Source organism: Phyllobates terribilis, unplaced genomic scaffold (assembly GCF_046119375.1).
Source record: "Phyllobates terribilis strain yellow unplaced genomic scaffold, ASM4611937v1 Scaffold_482__1_contigs__length_1377538, whole genome shotgun sequence".
Classification (NCBI taxonomy): domain Eukaryota; kingdom Metazoa; phylum Chordata; class Amphibia; order Anura; family Dendrobatidae; genus Phyllobates; species Phyllobates terribilis.
Genome location: NW_027363242.1, coordinates 621465 through 641076, shown reverse-complemented (window position 1 = coordinate 641076; position 19612 = coordinate 621465). Strand labels below are relative to the sequence as shown.

The window sequence follows — 19612 nt, the reverse complement described above, 5'->3', positions numbered from 1 at the left end:
TCTCCGGTTTCCTCCCACATTCCAAAGATAGGGAATTTAGATTGTGAGCCCAGATGGGGACAGTGCCCATAATGTCTGTAAAGCGTTGTGGAATTAATGGCACTATATAAGTGAGTAAATAAATAAATAAATAAATGCTTCAAACATGCCTCGATGACACCCATCCTCAAAAAGCCATCCCTTGACCATGTCTAGCTATCGCCATATATCATTCTCCCCTATATCTCAAAACTACTGGAATAACATGTCCATTCTGAACTGTCCTCCCACCTCTCCTCCTGCTCTCTCTTTGACCGCCTCAAATCTGGCTTCCGACCGCACCACTCCACTGAAACTGCCCCAACGACCTCCTAACCGTTAAATCCAAGCAACCCTACTCTGTCCTCCTCCTAGACCTGTCATCTGCCTTTGACACAGTCGACCATTCCCTCTTACTACAGACTCTCTCATCTCTTGGCATCAAAGACTTAGCCCTATCTTGGATCTCTTCGGCCTGGGACAGCTCATAGAGTCTCATGGCTTTCAGTATCACCTCTATGCTGATGACACACAGATCTACCTCTCTGGACCCGATATCTCCTCCCTACTAACCAAAATCCCACAATGTCTGTCCGCTATTTCATTCTTCTTCTCTGACAGATTTCTAAAACTTAACATGGATAAAACTGAATTCATCATCTTTCCACCGTCTCACTCAAGCCCCCCAACTGACATATCCATCAAAGTCAATGGCTGCCCACTCTCCCCAGTCTCGGAAGCCCACTGCCTCGGGGTAACCCTGGACTCTAACCTCTCCTTTAAACAAAATATCCAAGCCCTTTCCACTTCCTGCTGACTCCTGCTCAAAAATATCTCCCGGATCCGCACATTCCTCAACCACGAATCTGCAAAAACAATAGTGCACGCCCTCATCATCTCCCGCCTCGACTACTGCAACCTCTTGCTTTGTGGCCTCCCTACTATCACTCTAGCACCTCTCCAATCCATCCTAAACTCTGCTGCCCGACTAATCAACCTGTCCCCCCGCTATTCCCCGGCCTCTCCTCTCTCTTAATCCCTTCTCTGGCTCCCCATTGCTTAGAGACTCCAGTTCAAAACCCTAACCATGACATACAAAGCCATCCACAACCTGTCTCCTCCATATATCTGTGACTTAGTCTCCCGGTACATACCCGCACACAACCTCCGATCCTCACAAGATCTCCTGCTCTACTCCCCTCTTATCTCCTCTTCCCACAATCGCATACAAGATTTCTCCTGTGCTTCCCCCCAACTCTGCAACTCTCTACCCCAACACATCACACTCTCGTTGACGGTGGAAACCTTCAAAAGGAACCTGAAGACCCACCTCTTCCGACAAGCCTACAACCTGCAGTAACCACCGCTCTACCATACCGCTGCACCACCAGCTCTACCCTCACCTACTGTATCCTCACCCATCCCCTGTAGATTGTGAGCCCTCGCGGGCAGGGTCCTCGCTCCTCCTGTACCAGTCGTCGACTTGTATTGTTCATATGAATTGTAATTGTTTGTTCTATGTACATCCCTTTCACATGTAAAGCTCCATGGAATAAATGGCGCTATAATAATAAATAATAATTCTGGAGTTGTCACTTTGTTGCCCACAGGTGGTCTTCTCATGAGCATCAGATCGGGGAGCTGGCTTGTTCATTGGGTTTCACCCATGTGTCTCTTTCCTCGGAGGTAATGCCGATGATTCGAATGGTGCCCAGGGGCTTCACAGCTTGTGCTGACGCCTATTTGACCCCGTGCATACAGAGGTATCTGGACGGGTTTCGCAGCGGCTTTCAGAACCATCTCAAGGTGAGACTTACAATATCTGTTATTCGCAGCCTCTTTGGCAATGATGCTGAATTCACATGATCTGTTACTTTTTTTGCAGGATCTCCAAGTTCTCTTCATGCGCTCAGATGGAGGACTGACTCCAATGCACAGCTTCAATGGGTCACGTGCCATCCTTTCTGGACCAGCAGGGGGAGTAGTAGGTTACGCTATCACCACCTATCAGCCCGAAAATCCTCAGCCAGTTATTGGCTTTGATATGGGAGGTGAGATAGAAGATCACTGGGGAATTAAAACCGTCCGTTCACCTCCGAGCACGATTATCCACATTCCACATAATCTGCAGAAGATGTCAATGTTAGCAGCTGTCTGTATACAAGCTTGCTGGCTGTTCCAATAATAACCAGCAGAATAGTGAGTGCAGCTCTGGGGTATAATACAGAATGTAACTCAGGATCAGTAATGTAATGTATGTACTCAGTGATTGCACCAGTAGAATAGTGAGTGCAGCTCTGGAGTGTAATATGGGATTTAAGTCAGGATCAGTAATGTAATGTATGTACACAGTGACTGCACCAGCAGAATAGTGAGTGCAGCTCCGGGGTATAATACAGGATGTAACTCAGGATCAGTAATGTAATGTATGTACACAGTGACTGCACCAGCAGAATAGTGAGTGCAGCTCTGGAGTATAATAAAGGATGTAACTCAGGATCAGTAATGTAATGTATGTACACAGTGACTGCACCAGCAGAATAGTGAGTGCAGCTCTGGAGTATAATACAGGATGTAACTCAGGATCAGACAGGATCAGTAATGTAATGTATGTACACAGTGACTGCACCAGCAGAATAGTGAGTGCAGCTCTGGAGTATAATACAGGGTGTTACTCAGGATCAGTAATGCAATGTATGTACACAGTGACTGCAACAGCAGAATAGTGAGTGCAGCTCTGGAGTACAATACAGGAGGTAACTCAGGATCGGTAATGTAATGTATGTACACAGTGACTCCACCAGCAGAATAGTGAGTGCAGCTCTGGAGTACAATACAGGAGGTAACTCAGGATCGGTAATGTAATGTATGTACACAGTGACTCCACCAGCAGAATAGTGAGTGCAGCTGTGGAGTATAATACAGGATGTAACTCAGGATCAATAATGTAATGTATGTAAACAGTGACTGCACCAGCAGAATAGTGAGTGCAGCTCTGGAGTATAATACAGGATGTAACTCAGGATCAGTAATGTAATGTATGTACACAGTGACGGCACCAGCAGAATAGTGAGTGCAGCTCTGGGGTATTATACAGGATGTAACTCAGGATCAGTAATGTAATGTATGTACACAGTGACGGCACCAGCAGAATAGTGAGTGCAGCTCTGGAGTATAATACAAGATGCAGCTCAAGATCAGTAATGTAATGTATGTACACAGTGACTGCACCAGCAGAATAGTGAGTGCAGCTCTGGAGTATAATACAGAATGTAACTCAGGATCAGTACAGGATCAGTAATGTAATGTATGTACACAGTGACGGCACCAGCAGAATAGTGAGTGCAGCTCTGGGGTATTATACAGGATGTAACTCAGGATCAGTAATGTAATGTATGTACACAGTGACGGCACCAGCAGAATAGTGAGTGCAGCTCTGGAGTATAATACAAGATGCAGCTCAAGATCAGTAATGTAATGTATGTACACAGTGACTGCACCAGCAGAATAGTGAGTGCAGCTCTGGAGTATAATACAGGATGTAACTCAGGATCAGTACAGGATCAGTAATGTAATGTATGTACACAGTGACTGCACCAGCAGAATAGTGAGTGCAGCTCTGGAGTATAATACAGGATGTAACTCAGGATCAGTAATGTAATGTATGTGCATAGTGACTGCACCAGCAGAATAGTGAGTGCAGCTCTGGAGTATAATACAGGATGTAACTCAGTATCAGTAATGTAATGTATATATACAGTGACTGCACCAGCAGAATAGTGAGTGCAGCTCTGGAGTATAATACAGGAGGTAAGTCAGGATCAGTACAGGATCAGTAATGTAATGTATGTACACAGTGACTGCACCAGCAGAATAGTGAGTGCAGCTCTGGAGTATAATACAGGATGTAACTCAGGATCAGTAATGTAATGTATGTAGACAGTGACTGCACCAGCAGAATAGTGAGTGCAGCTCTGGAGTATAATACAGGATGTAACTCAGGATCAGTAATGTAATGTATGTAGACAGTGACTGCACCAGCAGAATAGTGAATGCAGCTCTTCCAAGCAATTTCCAATATCTCTACTTTACATCAGCACAATTTTTGAAACATAATTTTTTTGTTAGGAAGTTAGAAGGGTTTAATGTTGACCAGCGATTTCTCATTTTTACAACACAATTTACAAAACCATTTTTTTAGGGACCACATAACATTTAAAGTGAGTTTGAGGGGTTTCTATGACTATTCTAAAAACTGCACCCCTCAAGATGCTCAAAACCACATTCAAGAAGTTTATTAACCCTTCAGGTGCTTCACAGGAACTGAAGCAATGTGGAAGGAAAAAATGAATATTTAACTTTTTTTTTCACAAAAATTTAACTTTAGACCCAAATATTTTATTTTCACAAGGGTAAGAGGAGAAAATAGACCCCAAAATTTGTTGGATTATTTTTCTTTGGCATGCTGACACCCCATATGTGGGAGAAAACTACTGTTTTGACGCACGGCAGGGCTCGGAAGGGAAGGAATACAATTTGACTTAAGGAATGCAAAATTGGCTGAAATCATTAGCAGATGCCATGTCGCGTTTGGAGAGCCCCTGATGTGCCTAAGCAGTGGAAACTCCCCACAAGTGACACCATTTTGGAAACTAGACCCCCTCAAGGAATTTATCTAGATGTGTGATGAGCACTTTTAACCCACAGGTGCTTCACAGAATTTTACGTTGATCTGTGAAAATGAAAAAAAATATATATTTTTCCCACAAAAATGTTGTTTTATCCCCAATTTGTTTCATTTTCACAAGGATAGCAGGAGAAAATGGACCCCAAAATTCGTTGTGCAATTTTTCCTGTGTATGCCGATACCCCATATGTGGTCAAAAACTACTTTTGAGGCACAGTGCAAAGCTCAGAAGGGAATAAGTGCCATATTGGAGTTCATATTTTGCTGGACTGGTTTGACGGTGCCATGTCACATTGACAGAGCCCATAAGGTGCTATAACAGCAGAACCCCCCCATAAGTGACCCCATTTTGCAAACTACACCTCTCAATGAATTTATCTAGGGGTGCAGTGATCATATTGACAACCCAGGTGGGTCACAGACCATTGGCCAGTGAAGAAAGAATAATTATATTTTTACTGCCAAAATTTTGTTCTAGCCCCAGATTTTACATTTTCACACTGGGAAATGGGTAAAAATGTCACCAAAAATTTGTCCCACAATTTCTGCAGAATGTAGAAATACCCCATATGTGACAGTAGAGTACTGCTTAGCCACACGGCGAAACTCGGGAGGGACGGGTCGCTATTTGACTCCTGGAGAGCGGATTTTCCTAGAATAGTTTGCAAACTCCATATACAGAGACCCTAAATGCTAGAAGAGCAGAATCCCCCCTCAAGTGAACCCCATTTTGGAAACTATTCTCCTCTTGGAACTTATCTACAGGTGTAGTGATGATTTGACTCCATAGGTGTTTTCCATAATCGAGCAGTAGTGGATGTTGCTGAGTGAAAATTGCAAACTGTCGTTGTAGTGACCAGTACGTTGTGCCCAGCTTGTGCTTCTGGAGACACTCACCCGTAAATTAGGTGGGCTGTCATCGCTACAGAAATGCCAAACATTTTACTTTAAATGTGGTTTAGACACGCTGGGGCTCAGAAGGGGGGGGGGCATTTGGTTTTTTGAGTGGAGAATTTGCTGAATGTCTTTTGGAGGGCGAGGAGCCATAGTGCTTTTCCAGAGCCTTTATGCTAACAGTAACATGGAATCCCCATATACTTCCGATAACAGATGACGGACCTGAGTTGGGACTTTTTTTGTGAATGGAGTTGAAGCTTTTATTGGGAACATTTTACATAACATTTTGGATCACATTTATCCTGTGCTCTACCCTGAGCTCTTATATCGGGGTTTCCATTTAAATCTCTGAATGACGTGATTCAGATGAAACCCCCGAGGGATCCATTCACTATAATGAGGCAGTACAGTTACTCTGGACTCCATCTGGCCTCTGTTTAGTGGTGTTCTTCTTTTTAGAAGTGCATAAAACTCTGGCGGACCGCGCTTTTATGCACGTCTAAGAAGACGGACACCTCCGGATCACAGGTCGGACCCCGTCCACAGTGCCTTCATCTGCCACATTATAGGAAGTCTTCTGCCGGGAGTTCCGTCTGAATAACGTATTTCAGAGATTTACATGGAAACCCCGGTGTAAGCGCTCAGCGTAGAGCACAGGATAAATGTGAGCCGAGCCTTACTGCGATATTGGGGAGGCAGAAAGAAAAAAGCAACAGCAGGTAAAGAATTGGATTTATTTTTTACGCCATTCCTAATGCTGTATATTTTTTTACGCCATTCCTTCCTCTGCCTGCCTTATAAATGCTGCAATTCATATCAGTTGCAGCAGTTAAGGGGTTAAACTGCAGGTGTCAGCTGTCATATCAGTTGAATACCCAGCTGTGATGGCCCACCACAGCTCCTGTGTGCGGCTGATCACCATGACGTATATATCTCGTTGATCAGGAAGTATTTCCCAACCATGACGTATATATGATAGCAGCCCAGGCTATAAGTGCGGAGATTTCTGCACGTGCTCCTTATACTCAAGACTCAATAAATCGAGAGATTGTTAAAGCTTAGTTTCCACTCTTCCTTATCTTCCTGATCCGTGACGTCTCCATCCTGTGAGATCCATCTTTCCACCACTTTCCTTCTTGGAGTTGCAATGTTGAGGGTTGTATTAAATGCTGAGATACCAATGAATGCTGATCAGCACCGCTCCTTTCTCTATACCAGGGACCTCCACAGACGTCAGCCGCTATGCCGGAGAGTATGAACATGTGTTTGAGGCCACCACAGCTGGAATCAGCATTCAGGCCCCGCAGCTGGATGTGAACACCGTGGCTGCTGGCGGGGGCTCCATGCTTTTCTTTAGGTGGGTGTATAAAGTCATTACAAGACCGCAGTGACTTTCGTCCTTACCTGAAGGGCTTTGTTCACACTGGGCGTTCATCTAATCACAGAAGGACATTTGCCAAGTGTTAAGATAATGCTAATAATGAACTGCGATCTGTTTTTTTCAGATCGGGATTATTTGTTGTTGGGCCGGAGTCTGCGGGAGCCCACCCTGGACCCACGTGCTACAGGAAGGGTAATGGGCTGTAAGATGGGGGATTCCAGTCATATATGTAAGGAAAGCTTAACGGGACTTTCTATGAATAGAAAACCAAGGCTGCTTTCTTTGAGAAACAGCGCCACATCTATTCACAGGTTGTGCCTGATATTGCAACTTTCTAGTCGACTTTCTATTTCTACCTTTTTTTTTTCTAAGTCTCTGCTTGCTGTTAGTGACTGGAATCCTTCCCAGTATATATTCCAAGGCTGAATGTCCTGATTATGTCTTTTACGGGACATTTTTCTAATCCATTAGTTAACGAACCCATCCTTCTGTAGGGGGACCCCTGACGGTAACAGACGCCAACCTCTGTCTAGGCCGTCTCCTACCTGATTACTTTCCCCGGATCTTCGGTCCATCTGAGGACCAGCCTCTCTCAAAGGAAGACACAACACAAAAGTTTAAGGAACTCACCTTGGAAATCAACCAATTCCAACATGGCCGACCAGGGGGCGGAGCTTCACTTAGCATTGAGGAAGTGGCCATGGGTTTCATCCGAGTCGCCAACGAAGCCATGTGTCGCCCAATCCGATCACTCACTCAGGTGCGGACCGATGGGGAACATTCGCGAGAGTGAACCTCTAATCTCAGCGATCACTGACTTTTAACCCCTTAGATGCTGCATCAGTTGCAACCATGGTTAGACAAAGAAATTGTGGTACCTCTGTCAGCCCATTGCCCATCCACCCCTCTTCATAGGACATTTATAGGGTATTGGTAAATTTACAGCACACTGTGATACACAGGCATTGCAGCGTATTGTACAAGCCCCCTAAAGGGAGTCTAGAAAAATGTGAATAGTTAAAAAAACTGAAAGAATATATTAAACAAATTTATTGAATACATAAAAGCATAAGGCTATGTTCACATCACACTTTAAACTCCGTCTAGGATTCTGTCTTTAGTCCCTGAAAAAGCAGAATCAGGCGAAACTGCAGACAAAGTCTCTTTGTGCTCTGCCTGACGTCATTCTCCATAGTGTCTGCACTTTTGTTCCCATCTCAAAAAGGCGGTCATCCACACTTCAAAAAAAGGTGGAAATTGCAGAGAGAGGTCAGTGGGGGCGCAGAGTGACCCCGTCTGCTTCATTAAAGTCAATGTCTGCGTCACCATTTTTATTCACATCCAGCTTTTCAGGCATCAGACACAAGCCCCAGAGGAGGCTCTGACCGGGGTTAAAAACGTGATGTGAACATGGCCTAGAAGTTCAAACCCACCCCATCACTATTCTGTGGAAAAAAATAGAAATGGTTTTGGTTTCGCCATGTGAATAAAAGCTGGAAAAACCCCATAAAAAAAACAAACAATCACTAGAATTGTCTTTTTTGGTCTCTTCTAAAAATGTAAAAAACAATCAAAAAGTCATTTGTAACAATGAAGCTGATGACTCCTGCCACAAAAAACAAGAAAAAACAAAACAAAAAAATATATATACCGGTAGATATAATAATATTTTAAAGAGTAATGTATGAAGACGTATGTACATTTTATTGGTGTTGTGATCCTACCGACCTGCAGAATAAAAGTTACCAGATTACTTTTACCGCGCAGCGAATGCCGTAAAAATGCAACAATGGCGGAATTGCGTTTTGTTTTTTCACCATTCCAATCCATAAAGGATTTTTTTTATTATTATTATTTGACATAACAAATGACATGGTTGCATATAATACTACTGCTCATCCCTCAAAAAAACCCACAAGCCCTCATGTGAGATTAGCAGAAAGATAAAAAAAAAAAAAAATGAGAAGAAGTTACTGGGAAATTGGTGAATAATATTTAGCGTTACTTTTGGAATCCTCTGTGTCTACAGGCCAAGGGTCACGACACGTCTCGTCACGTGCTGGCGTGTTTTGGAGGGGCCGGGGGGCAGCACGCTTGTGCCATCGCTCGATCTCTCGGCATGAAGACCGTGTTTATCCATAAGTGAGCGGCTCGTATTGCTCAGTTCTTGCTCGAGGAGCCATAAGTTGGTTTATTTACCCCGGACTTTTTGTATCGGTTGTTTCCAGATACGGTGGCGTCCTGTCGGCGTTCGGCATGGCGCTGGCCGATGTGGTGCATGAGGCTCAGGAGCCGTGTTCTGTGCTGTACAGTAAAGAATCCTTTCCGCTTCTGGAGGAGAGAATCGCAGCCTTGGAGGCGCAGTGCATAGAAGCCCTTCAGCAGCAAGGATTTCACCGGTAATCGATTGACGCCGTAGATATTAGTCCGCGGTACAGAAGTATTATTTGTACAATTTACCATATTTCTCAGTTTTTACGATGCACCCAAGTTAACCCCCAAATATAAAGTTTTCAGACCTTGCTGCATTTCTAGTGCAGTCAGCATGTTGCAGGGGCTCATCTTCTGATATCTCCTGCGTTAGCGGACCCTCTAGTATTGGTGGTGGGATACTACACACCATTCCCCCCTGTTACATTCCATGTCCCCTAATTCATGTTTTTTTTGCCATTCATTGGAGTAGCTAATATCCCCATGTTGGTGGTGTAGTTCACTTTAGTTGTTAGTGCCCACTTTCAGAGGAGGTAATGTCACCATCCATGGTGGTCTCGGTTAATTTAAAGGTTATCTGCATCCCTGGTGGTCTAGAACAGAAGAGGCGTTAATGTCACCATCCCTCAGGTCTCCGCTAGTAAGGAGGTCAGTGCTTACATCCCTGGTGGTCTAGAACAGCAGACAAATTTAATCTCTTCATCCCTCGTGATCTAGAGAAGGTGAAAATATTTCCCCTGTGATCTAGGCCATCCTTGTGGTCTGAGTTATTGGAGATGTTAGTACCTGTTTCTCTGGTAGTCTAGAACAGTTTTAGAATCAAAACTTACCCTTAGGCCATAGGCTAGGAAATAACTTACTGATAATCATGGGATGGACCCCTGGAATCCTCAGTGATCCTGAGATCGGGGCTCTGGAACCTCCTGGGCTCTGCGTCAGGAAGGGATTGGTCCATCCATTCTCTATGGGACTGCTCGTGCATGTGCACCTCCAATCCCTTCCTGACAGAGCTGCAGATCCATATTCTCAGGGTTACAGAGCTTCCATCTCAGGATCACCGAGGGGTCCCAGCAGTCGGACCCCCAAGAATCAGCAATTAATCCACCATTTATGGTGGAAAGGAGACAACTTGATTTCTTGTGAATAATCTTTAGCGTCATCATCCCTTGTTCTACGTCTGCTTCCCGTGTGACCGCTTTTCATCTGATCTGATTTTGGCCGTGCTCCTTCCACTTATAAAGGAAATTAATAAAGCGGTGACATTTTAGGCTGTTCGCTCTGTGGAGTTTTTGTATCAGAACTAACACGCTGCATTATTATCCGGACCCCAGAAATCGCTCTTAGGCCACGGCCCCACTATCAGTATTTGGTCAGTATTCGGTCAGTATTTTTTCTCAGGAGTGGGAGCCAAAACCAGGTGAGGAACAATCAGAGAAAAGGTATAATGGAAACAAGTCACCAATTCTGCATTTATCACCCACTCCTGAGAAAAAATACTGACCGAATACTGATCATGGGGCCGTGACCTCACACAGTGTTTATATTATCTCATACAGGTCACAAATTGACACTGAGCCCTTCCTCCATCTCCGGTACGAGCGGACTGACTGTGCGCTAATGTGTTCTGCAAGAGGATACCCTGGGACCCCCGACTCCTACCGGGTGGGGGATTTCAAGGAGGCCTTCACTGCCAGGTACAATCCGGAAACTCCTTTTAGGTCTGGATCCTAAATATAAGGGCGACCGCTCAGTTGTGTCCCTTTAATGCCAGATACCACCCTGAAAGTCCTTCACTTACCGCCTACTTATCCTCAGTAATATAATGTCCTCCAGTCACATCCAGAGCTGCATTCATAACCTGCTTGGACCACAACGACCCTGCGCTGAACATTTCTACTTGTATCCACATGACACCATAATTCAGATGCATTGCAACAAATTAACAAAAACTCAACTCTCCTACCGTTACGTGTCAGCAGTTCTTCTGCAGAGTTATGTGTCTCCCCAATCTTCACACCACCCCTGTGCAATCTAAACCTTCTGTCATGTAATAGCCCCGCTAGTTGTGTTCCCTTTTCCAATGTGTAAAAGTTATGAAGAAGAGGGTGAGAAATAACACGTAAATATAAATTCAAGAGCTGTATACAAAAAACGCTGGGACATTTTTATGCGTTATTTTAGATGCATTGGAGGAAAAGAAAAAACTTAACATGGAATCCTAGAATGTTCGAGTTGGAGGAACCTCCTGGGTCCTCATGTCCAACCCCTGCTCAATGCAGGAGTCACTAAACCATCTCGGACCGACATCTGTCTGATTGAAGACGTCCATTGAAGGAGAACTCTCCACCTCTCGTGGCCGCCTGTTCCACTCATTGATCACCTCACTGTCAAAGTTTTTTCTACTATCTAATCGGTATCTTCTCCCATTCAGTTTCATCCCATTGCTTCTAGTCTTTCCTTGTGCAAATGAGAATAAGGATGATCCCTCTACAATGTGACAGCCCTTCAGATATTTGTAGACAGCTATTAAGTCTCCTCTCAGTCTTCTCTTTTGCAGCTAAACATTCCCAGATCCAGTAACCGTTCCTCATAGGACATGGTCTGCAGACCGGTCACCATTCTGGTCGCTCTTCTCTGAACTTGCTCCAGGTCTTCGATGTCTTTTTTTTAAATGTGGTGCCCAAAACTGGACACAGTTTTCCAGATGAGGTCTGACCAAAGAGGAGTAAAGTCCGATAATGACTTCACGTGATCTAGACTGTATCCTTCTGTTAATACATCCCAGAATTATGTTTCCCTTTTTTACTGCTGCATCACACTGTTGACTCATGTTCAGTCTATGATCTATTAGTATACCTAAGTCTTTTTCACACCTGCTGTTGCTTAGCTCTATTCCTCCCATTCTGTATATGCTTTTTTCATTTTTATTGCCCAGATGTCGGACTTTGCATTTCTCCCTGTTAAAAACCATTCTGTTAGTTGCTGCTCACAGTTCCACTTTGTTTAGATCTTTTTGAATCTTCTCTCTTCTCTAGTATTAGCTATCCCTCCTAGCTTTCTTGCAAAAAAGATGTTGCAAAAGTCTACACCCCCTTTAACATATCACCTATTCTAGTAAATGTAAGGATGAAAAAGGCGAGTCAACCAAAAGATTGGGAGTAAAATATTTTCTTAAGATAATTCCAAAAAGTTCCCCGTCAGTCATATTTTTGATTTGTTAATATAATGTGACCCTCGACAGGTACATGAAGGAGTTTGGATTCACCATCCCCTCCCGGAATATTGTAGTGGACGACATCCGTGTGCGAGGAACGGGCAGCACTGGCGTCCGCTGCGAGACTCGTATCGTGCCCAGTGGTCGGCCGGCACGTGTGGAGACTGTGAGTGAGTCCTGCAGTTTACCAAGTGATAGAAACACAAATGATTATGTATGTGCTCCCCCCCACTCAATGTATGTGTCCCTCCATTAAAGATATTAGACTACCCCCTCAATGTACGTGCCCCCTTCCACTTGGTGTATACTCCCAGTCTTCTCAAATTATGCTCCCGACAATGTATGCTCCCAGTCTTCTCAAATTATGCTCCCGACAATGTATGTTCCCAGTCTTCTCAACGTATGCGCGACCTCTCCTCCATTCATGAGTCCTCTTTCCTCGGTGTCTGCACCCTCTCCCCTCAATGTTTGTGCCCTTTTTCCTCAATATACGCGCCCTCTCCCCTCAATTCCAAAAAACACAAAGAATTAGAGGCTAAGTAGAAGTGCGTGGTTGCTTGGTACTCTGCTTATCCACCATACACATTTCAGACACTAGATTGCCACGTGCGTCACCTATCCGCTAGGTACGCGCCCGTCACCTATCCGCTAGGTACGTGCCGCACGCATCACCTATCCGCTAGGTACGCTCCTCACCTATCAGCTAGGTATGCCCCACACGCATGAAATATACCGAATAATCACATTCACGTCTATGCAATGCAATCACAGGACCCGTTTCCCACTCAACCACTGAATAAATGTGCACGCACCACCCAACACAGATGCAATCCACACATTTTACACTCGCATGCCAAATTAACAGCTGCCCACACTCCTCCTACCTATTGAAAAAATATTGTACCCTCCACTCCTCTTCTGAATAATTATAACACTTACAGCACTTGTCTGCTGGCCACAATTCACATTCAAGCGCCACTCACACAGAAGACAACCCACCACATCCACGCTAGACATCTGCCGCACACAACTCGCCCAATGGACACACATCCCACAAACCAATGATGTCGGTGAGATTAGTGCAGTTGACTGCTCTGTTCTTAAAATCTGACAACACTTTAGTTCTACTTTTTTAATCTGTAACCTGTTCGCAGGTCACTAAATGCTATTTTGAAGAAGGATACATGGACACCAGTGTGTATCTTCTGGAGGATCTATCCTGTGACCACACAATTGATGGACCGGCCATTATTATAGATAAGAACAGGTGCGGACATCACATAATACAGAGATGATCAATTCAATGTATGGAATCTATTGTGCCGATCTCTGGCAAGTGTAATCCGTCTCTAGCAGCAGAAGCACTGAACCAAATTACAGGAAGTGAGGGCGGGTCTTTGCCTCTTTACAGGAAGTGAGGGCGGGTCTTTGCCTCTTTACAGGAAGTGAGGGCGGGTCTTTGCCTCTTTACAGGAAGTGAGGGTGTGTCTTTGCCTCTTTACAGGAAGTGAGGGCGGGTCTTTGCCTCTTTACAGGAATTGAGGGCGGGTCTTTTTCTTTCCACTGGTCCAACCACATGTAGGCACAAGAAAAACATATCAGAAAGGGTAACAAAAATATCACACCATAGTGAAGACAAGTGGGTGTCTCCCATTTGTGCCTGTTGGTAAGTGTAATGCCTTTCTAGCAACAGAAATCCTCTTATCAGTTGACAGGATGTGGGGCAGGTTCTTGTCTCTCTACAGGATGTAACTCTTAAGAACCACACCCAGTTGGCTAAAAAGACTACTTTTAAATACTGTAAAAAGGGGGGCATGTCTCAGAAATGGGGGTGCAGGAACAGAATATAAGCAATGCCAGATTCAGGAGAACTGCAGCATTTACACCAGATAAGAAAGATGACATGTAGGGCACATTCATAAGTCTATATAAATCTGTCTGAGATCGGACCGCAATGCACGGACTGGCTGGCGGGTCTCCTAACTCGAGCATGACAGCTTTCTAGAAATATATGAACCTGTCACTCTCGGGTCAGGAGACCCGCCAGCCAGTATGTGCATTGTGGTACTGATTCGGTCGACAGGGGTAGGGGTACGCGGATACCGGGATGGATGGGTTACTTCTGTGGGGATCACGGTTGGTCGGTTCACGGTCCCGTGCCCTGGACCGTCAGTAAAGGGATGGGGGTGAGGATGATGGGAGTATTGTGTCCTGACGCCTCCTGTGGTAACTGGTAAAGTCGGTTACCAGCGCTGTGTATGGTTGCTGAGGTGATCGTCATACGGCTTGTACGAACGCTATAGGCAGTAATGTCAAAGTAGGCACACACACATTAAGTCTTTGTTTCAGTACCTTTCTTTTTCTGATGTCCGGTAACAGGTACAGTTCAGGAGGGTAACCAGGTTTTCGGTGCAGGTAGTGATATTCACCCTGGAGATTTGTGAGGCCTCCTCTAACAATGTGTGCGTTGTTTGGGGTCAGTCCTGCCTTAAGCTGAACCTGCCACCTTTTACTTTCTTTGGGGTCCTTCTCCACAACTGACAATGAGGACCTTTCCTTGGGGCTACCAATTCTCTTTCTGGGCCCCTGGTCCTATACTTGGTCAAGTTTGGCGACTCTTTCCCCTTCTTCTTCAAGGGGAGTAGATCCTCCTGATCTCTCCGGGTTTTCTATGCTATTCCTGAATTAATAGCAATCTCGGACTCCGGTGTCCAGGTGAGCTAAAGGGATAATAGTTTTATCTCTTTCTTTCTCCTTCTAGCCTCCGTCCCTCTCTCTAGGGCGCTTCACAACACAGACCTGTTTCCTAGTTCAGGGCTTCACTGGTCCTCAGCCAACAGCTCTCTGTCTCTCTCCTCCTTCATCCCTCACATGACTAACTGCCGCTTTGCTGTCTCCCTGGAAACTGACTCCTCCCCTCAGACCTGGGGTGGAAGGTGTTGTGTGTGCCCAAGTGTACATCTCTCCGTGCACCTATGGATCCTGTGGTAATCCCCCGCAGGGGTGCCACATTCCCCCCTAGTTAACTTCACTCCACCGGGACTGAAACAATTTTTTATTTTTTTTTTAACAAAGATAACATTAACATTTATATTTGTAATTTGGACAGAGTCTCCAAAATAAAATTTACAATATCCAGGGAAAATGGGAAAAACTGATAACCAGTCCATACAACGCTAGTCGATCTGCTGCAGGCTGTTAAAGGGAAAGTGTTTTTGCCACCACCAGTCCTGTGGCTTCGGTCCATTCTTAAAAAATTTTCAAAAAGTTTCAGACGTCCAAACAGGTAAAGTCTCTTTAGGCTTAAAGATTCAAATAGACTTAATAATTCACAATACACAACAAAACATTTACTACTTGTGCCTCGGCGCAAGGGTCCTAGGTACTGCAGGGGCCTCTCCCGGTCATAAGCACTGTAGGCCCTTTGGCCATGGGGTCACCTATTGGCCAAGATTTTGCTCTCCCTAGACCGCTTCTTACTTCAACTCTACTCACCCCTTTTTTTATGTTGTGTACCTGGTGTAACCTGTTTTGGTCTACTCGTCACCCTTCTATATACTGACTTTAACCACATATTTACATTTTTGTACCTACACTGTGTTCAAATTATTATGCAAATAATATTTTCTCAGATTTTCCCAAATTACCTATATGAATTGCAGTCATTGTAATTTTCCAGTCAAATAACTATTAGAGTACAATTGAAAGGTTTTTGTACAAACTGCCTATGATAACAGGATATTTTTTAAAAAATAAAAAACTCAAACTGCACTCAAAATGCATGTTCCAAATTATTATGCACAGCAGAGTTTTCAACCTTTTCATTTTAATAAAGACCCAAAAAATGGTCATTTTTGAAATTATAAGCATTAGCATGTTATTACAAACTGAAATCAAACAGTTTTCAACTCAAAACTTTATTCTAGGTGATGTTACATTTGCACATAGGACCCCTTGTTCGAACGGAGCTTTTGAACTCTCTCGTCCATTGAATTTGTCAGGTTTTGGATGGTTTCTGCTTTAATTGTTTTGCATGAGGACAGAATACCCTCCCAGAGCTGTTGCTTAGATGTGAACTGCCTCCCGCCATCATAGACACTCCTTTTGATAATGCTCCAGAGGTTCTCAATGGGGTTGAGGTCAGGGGAGCATGGGTGCCACACCATAAGTTTGTCCCCTTTTATGCCCACAGCAGCCAGAGATGCAGATGTGTTATGTGCAGCATGAGACGGGGCATTATCATGCATGAAATGATCTCGATGGTCCAGATGGATGGAGTGGAGGATGGCTGGTTGATGGACACCCCATGCAAACACGGCTACGGCGCTAACAAGGAGGAGGTGGAGTAATGTTTTGGGCTGGAATCATGGGGAGAGAGATTGTCGGCCATTTTAGGATCCCTGAAGGGGTAAAGATGAACTCCATAATGTATGTTGAGTTTCTCAAACAGCACTTCCTTCCATGGTTCAAGAAGAAGAACCGTGCATTCCGCAGCAAGATCATTTTCATGCATGATAATGCCCCGTCTCATGCTGCACATAACACATCTGCATCTCTGGCTGCTATGGGCATAAAAGGGGACAAACTTATGGTGTGGCATCCATGCTCCCCTGACCTCAACCCCATTGAGAACCTCTTGAGCATCATCAAAAGGAGTGTCTATGATGGCGGGAGGCAGTTCACATCTAAGCAACAGCTCTGGGAGGGTATTCTGTTTCATGCAAAACAATTGAAGCAGAAACCATCCAAAACCTGACAAATTCAATGGACGAGAGAGTTCAGAAGCTCCTTTCGAACAAGCGGTCCTATGTGCAAATGTAACATCACCTAGAATAAAGTTTTGAGTTGAAAACTGTTTGATTTCAGTTTGTAATAACCTGCTAATGCTTATAATTTCAAAAATGACCAATTTTTTGTTCTTTATTAAAATGAAAAGGTTGAAAACTCTGCTTTGCATAATAATTTGGAACATGCATTTTGAGTGCAGTTTGAGTTTTTAATTTTTTTAAAAATATCCTGTTATCATAGGCAGTTTGTACAAAAACCTTTCAATTGTACTCTAATAGTTATTTGACTGGAAAATTACAATGACTGCAATTCATATAGGTAATTTGGGAAAATCTGAGAAAATATTATTTGCATAATAATTTGGAACACAGTGTATTTACTTTTCCCACTTGTTATGGTTTACTCCCTGTATCTGAGTGGTGGGTGTCCAAAATTAATATGTGATGACCTCCGTAAAACTGGTATCCCACTGGTGCGTAAGCCTGGTGGGGAGCGAACACTACTTACTGACTCATGTGTTGGTCTACGTAGCACAAGTATGCCGGAGTGTCTTCCCACTTCCCTAGTGGGAATGGCAGGTACACCGATTGCAGGATTCCCTAGCTCGGATGCAGCAGGTGGTTCTTCTGCTCTTGATCCTTCTACTGGTTGTGGGAATGTCAACATGGGAATTAAATATGCTCCTTCTATTTGGGGCCAATCTGCGGGTAACTCTCCTAAGATTGTCTTAATTGTCCTTGGCGTCTCTTCTTCTGGTATGGGACAAGGGATATATTCTTTTTGTTGTAAGGGTTGAGGACACTTCTTTAAGTGATCTCGGGACACTGTTGCTGTTGTTTTTCAGTTATCCTTGCTGATTAGACAGGTTTTCTGCTTGTCAAAATTGGATGGTAATACAGTGTATGGTTCTTCTTCCCATTGATTATCTAACTTATGAAGTCTCTTTTTCCTTTTCAAAACCAATTCTCCGGGGGTTAACGGGATTCCTTGTGCGTTTTTATTGAAATTGGTTTCTTGTCTTTCTCTGGATTTTGCTAGACTTTTCTCAACACACTCCTGTATTTTCTTGTATTGTTCTGTTCTTCTAGTATCCCAATCTGCACTTGAGGGGTCTTCCTCAGGAACTACAATGCCCATTTCAAAGTCCACTGGCAATTTTCCTAGTCTCGTTCTCATCAAGTATGCCGGGGTACAATTAGTTGAGCTTACTGGGATGTTGTTATAGATGTCAATCAGATCTGCTAATTTCTCTGGCCATCTGTTTCTGTCTTCCAAGGGTAGAGACTTCAGCAATGCTATTACCACGTGATTCATTTTTTCGCACATTTCGTTAGTTTGGGCATGGTAAGGCGTGGTACAAATTTTCTTGCATCCATACAAGCTACAGAACTCTTGAAATATTTCCGCTTCAAATGCAGGACCCTGATCTGTCAATACCTGTTCTGGATATCCATGTGGCCTGCAGAAATAAGCTTGAAAGGTTCTTGCTGCTGTCTGAGCTGTCAAATCCTTCACAGGCGCTACCACTAGGAATCTGGAATAGTGGTCCACCATTGTAAGAGCATAAGTATAGCCTGATCTACAGGGTGTGAGTTTGACATGATCCAAGGCTTCTAGTTCCAAGGGCTGTTTGGTTATGATAGGCTGGAGTGGTGCTTTCTGGTTGTTACGATCTCCTCTTCTTAATGAGCATGGGCCACAATTTTTACACCATTTTTCTATGGAAGACCTCATGCCAATCCAATAAAACCTCTCACGTAACAGTATTTCCAGTTTTCTCCATCCAAAGTGTCCTGCTCCATTATGGTACGCTTCCAATACCATTTGGACGTCTCTCTTTGGAACCACAACTTGCCATACCATTTCATGTGTCCTTGGATTGATATACCGTCTGCACAATTGGTTTTTATAGATAAACTAGATGGTGGCCCGATTCTAATGCATCGGGTATTCTAGAATAGGTATGCGGCCGACCGGGCGCAGTCAGCAGAGCTGTGTTTAAATTTTGCGCCAAAATCGCTGATTGGTCAAGGCCGGCAACCGTGACCAATCGGCAATGCTGTGTTAAAATTTGGCGCCGGCGGCCGCGACTAATCAGCAGAGCGGGATTTAAATTTGGCGCCAATAATGCTGATTGGTCGCGGCTAGTGAACGTGACCAATGAGCAGAGCGGTATTTAAATTTGGCGCCAATTATGGTGATTGGTCACAGCCGGGACCAATTAGCACAGCGGTGTTTAAATTTGGCACTAATAATGCTGATTGGTCGCGGTTACCGGTCTCGAATAATCAGCAGAGCGTTGATTAAATTTGGTGCCAATCTCGCTGATTGGTCGCGGATGGCGGCCGCGACCAATCAGCAGAGCGGTGTTTGAATTTTGCCCCAAAATCGCTGATTGGTCGGGGGCGGCGGCCGC

At 44.3% G+C, this 19612-nt stretch overlaps 1 protein-coding gene across 2 annotated transcripts in view; it reads left to right on the top strand.

The window, feature by feature from the left end:
• Positions 1 to 19612, top strand: part of LOC141229491 (5-oxoprolinase-like) — a 72878-nt gene that overhangs the window by 7329 nt on the left and 45937 nt on the right. For both annotated transcript variants that reach the window (XM_073667481.1, XM_073667479.1), the window contains exons 6-15: positions 1629 to 1824; positions 1904 to 2069; positions 6821 to 6959; positions 7108 to 7175; positions 7478 to 7743; positions 9013 to 9125; positions 9212 to 9382; positions 10751 to 10888; positions 12436 to 12574; positions 13563 to 13675. In XM_073667481.1, the coding sequence (XP_073523582.1) occupies positions 1629 to 1824; positions 1904 to 2069; positions 6821 to 6959; positions 7108 to 7175; positions 7478 to 7743; positions 9013 to 9125; positions 9212 to 9382; positions 10751 to 10888; positions 12436 to 12574; positions 13563 to 13675 (1509 nt within the window). The remainder of the gene's footprint in view (positions 1 to 1628; positions 1825 to 1903; positions 2070 to 6820; positions 6960 to 7107; positions 7176 to 7477; positions 7744 to 9012; positions 9126 to 9211; positions 9383 to 10750; positions 10889 to 12435; positions 12575 to 13562; positions 13676 to 19612) is intronic.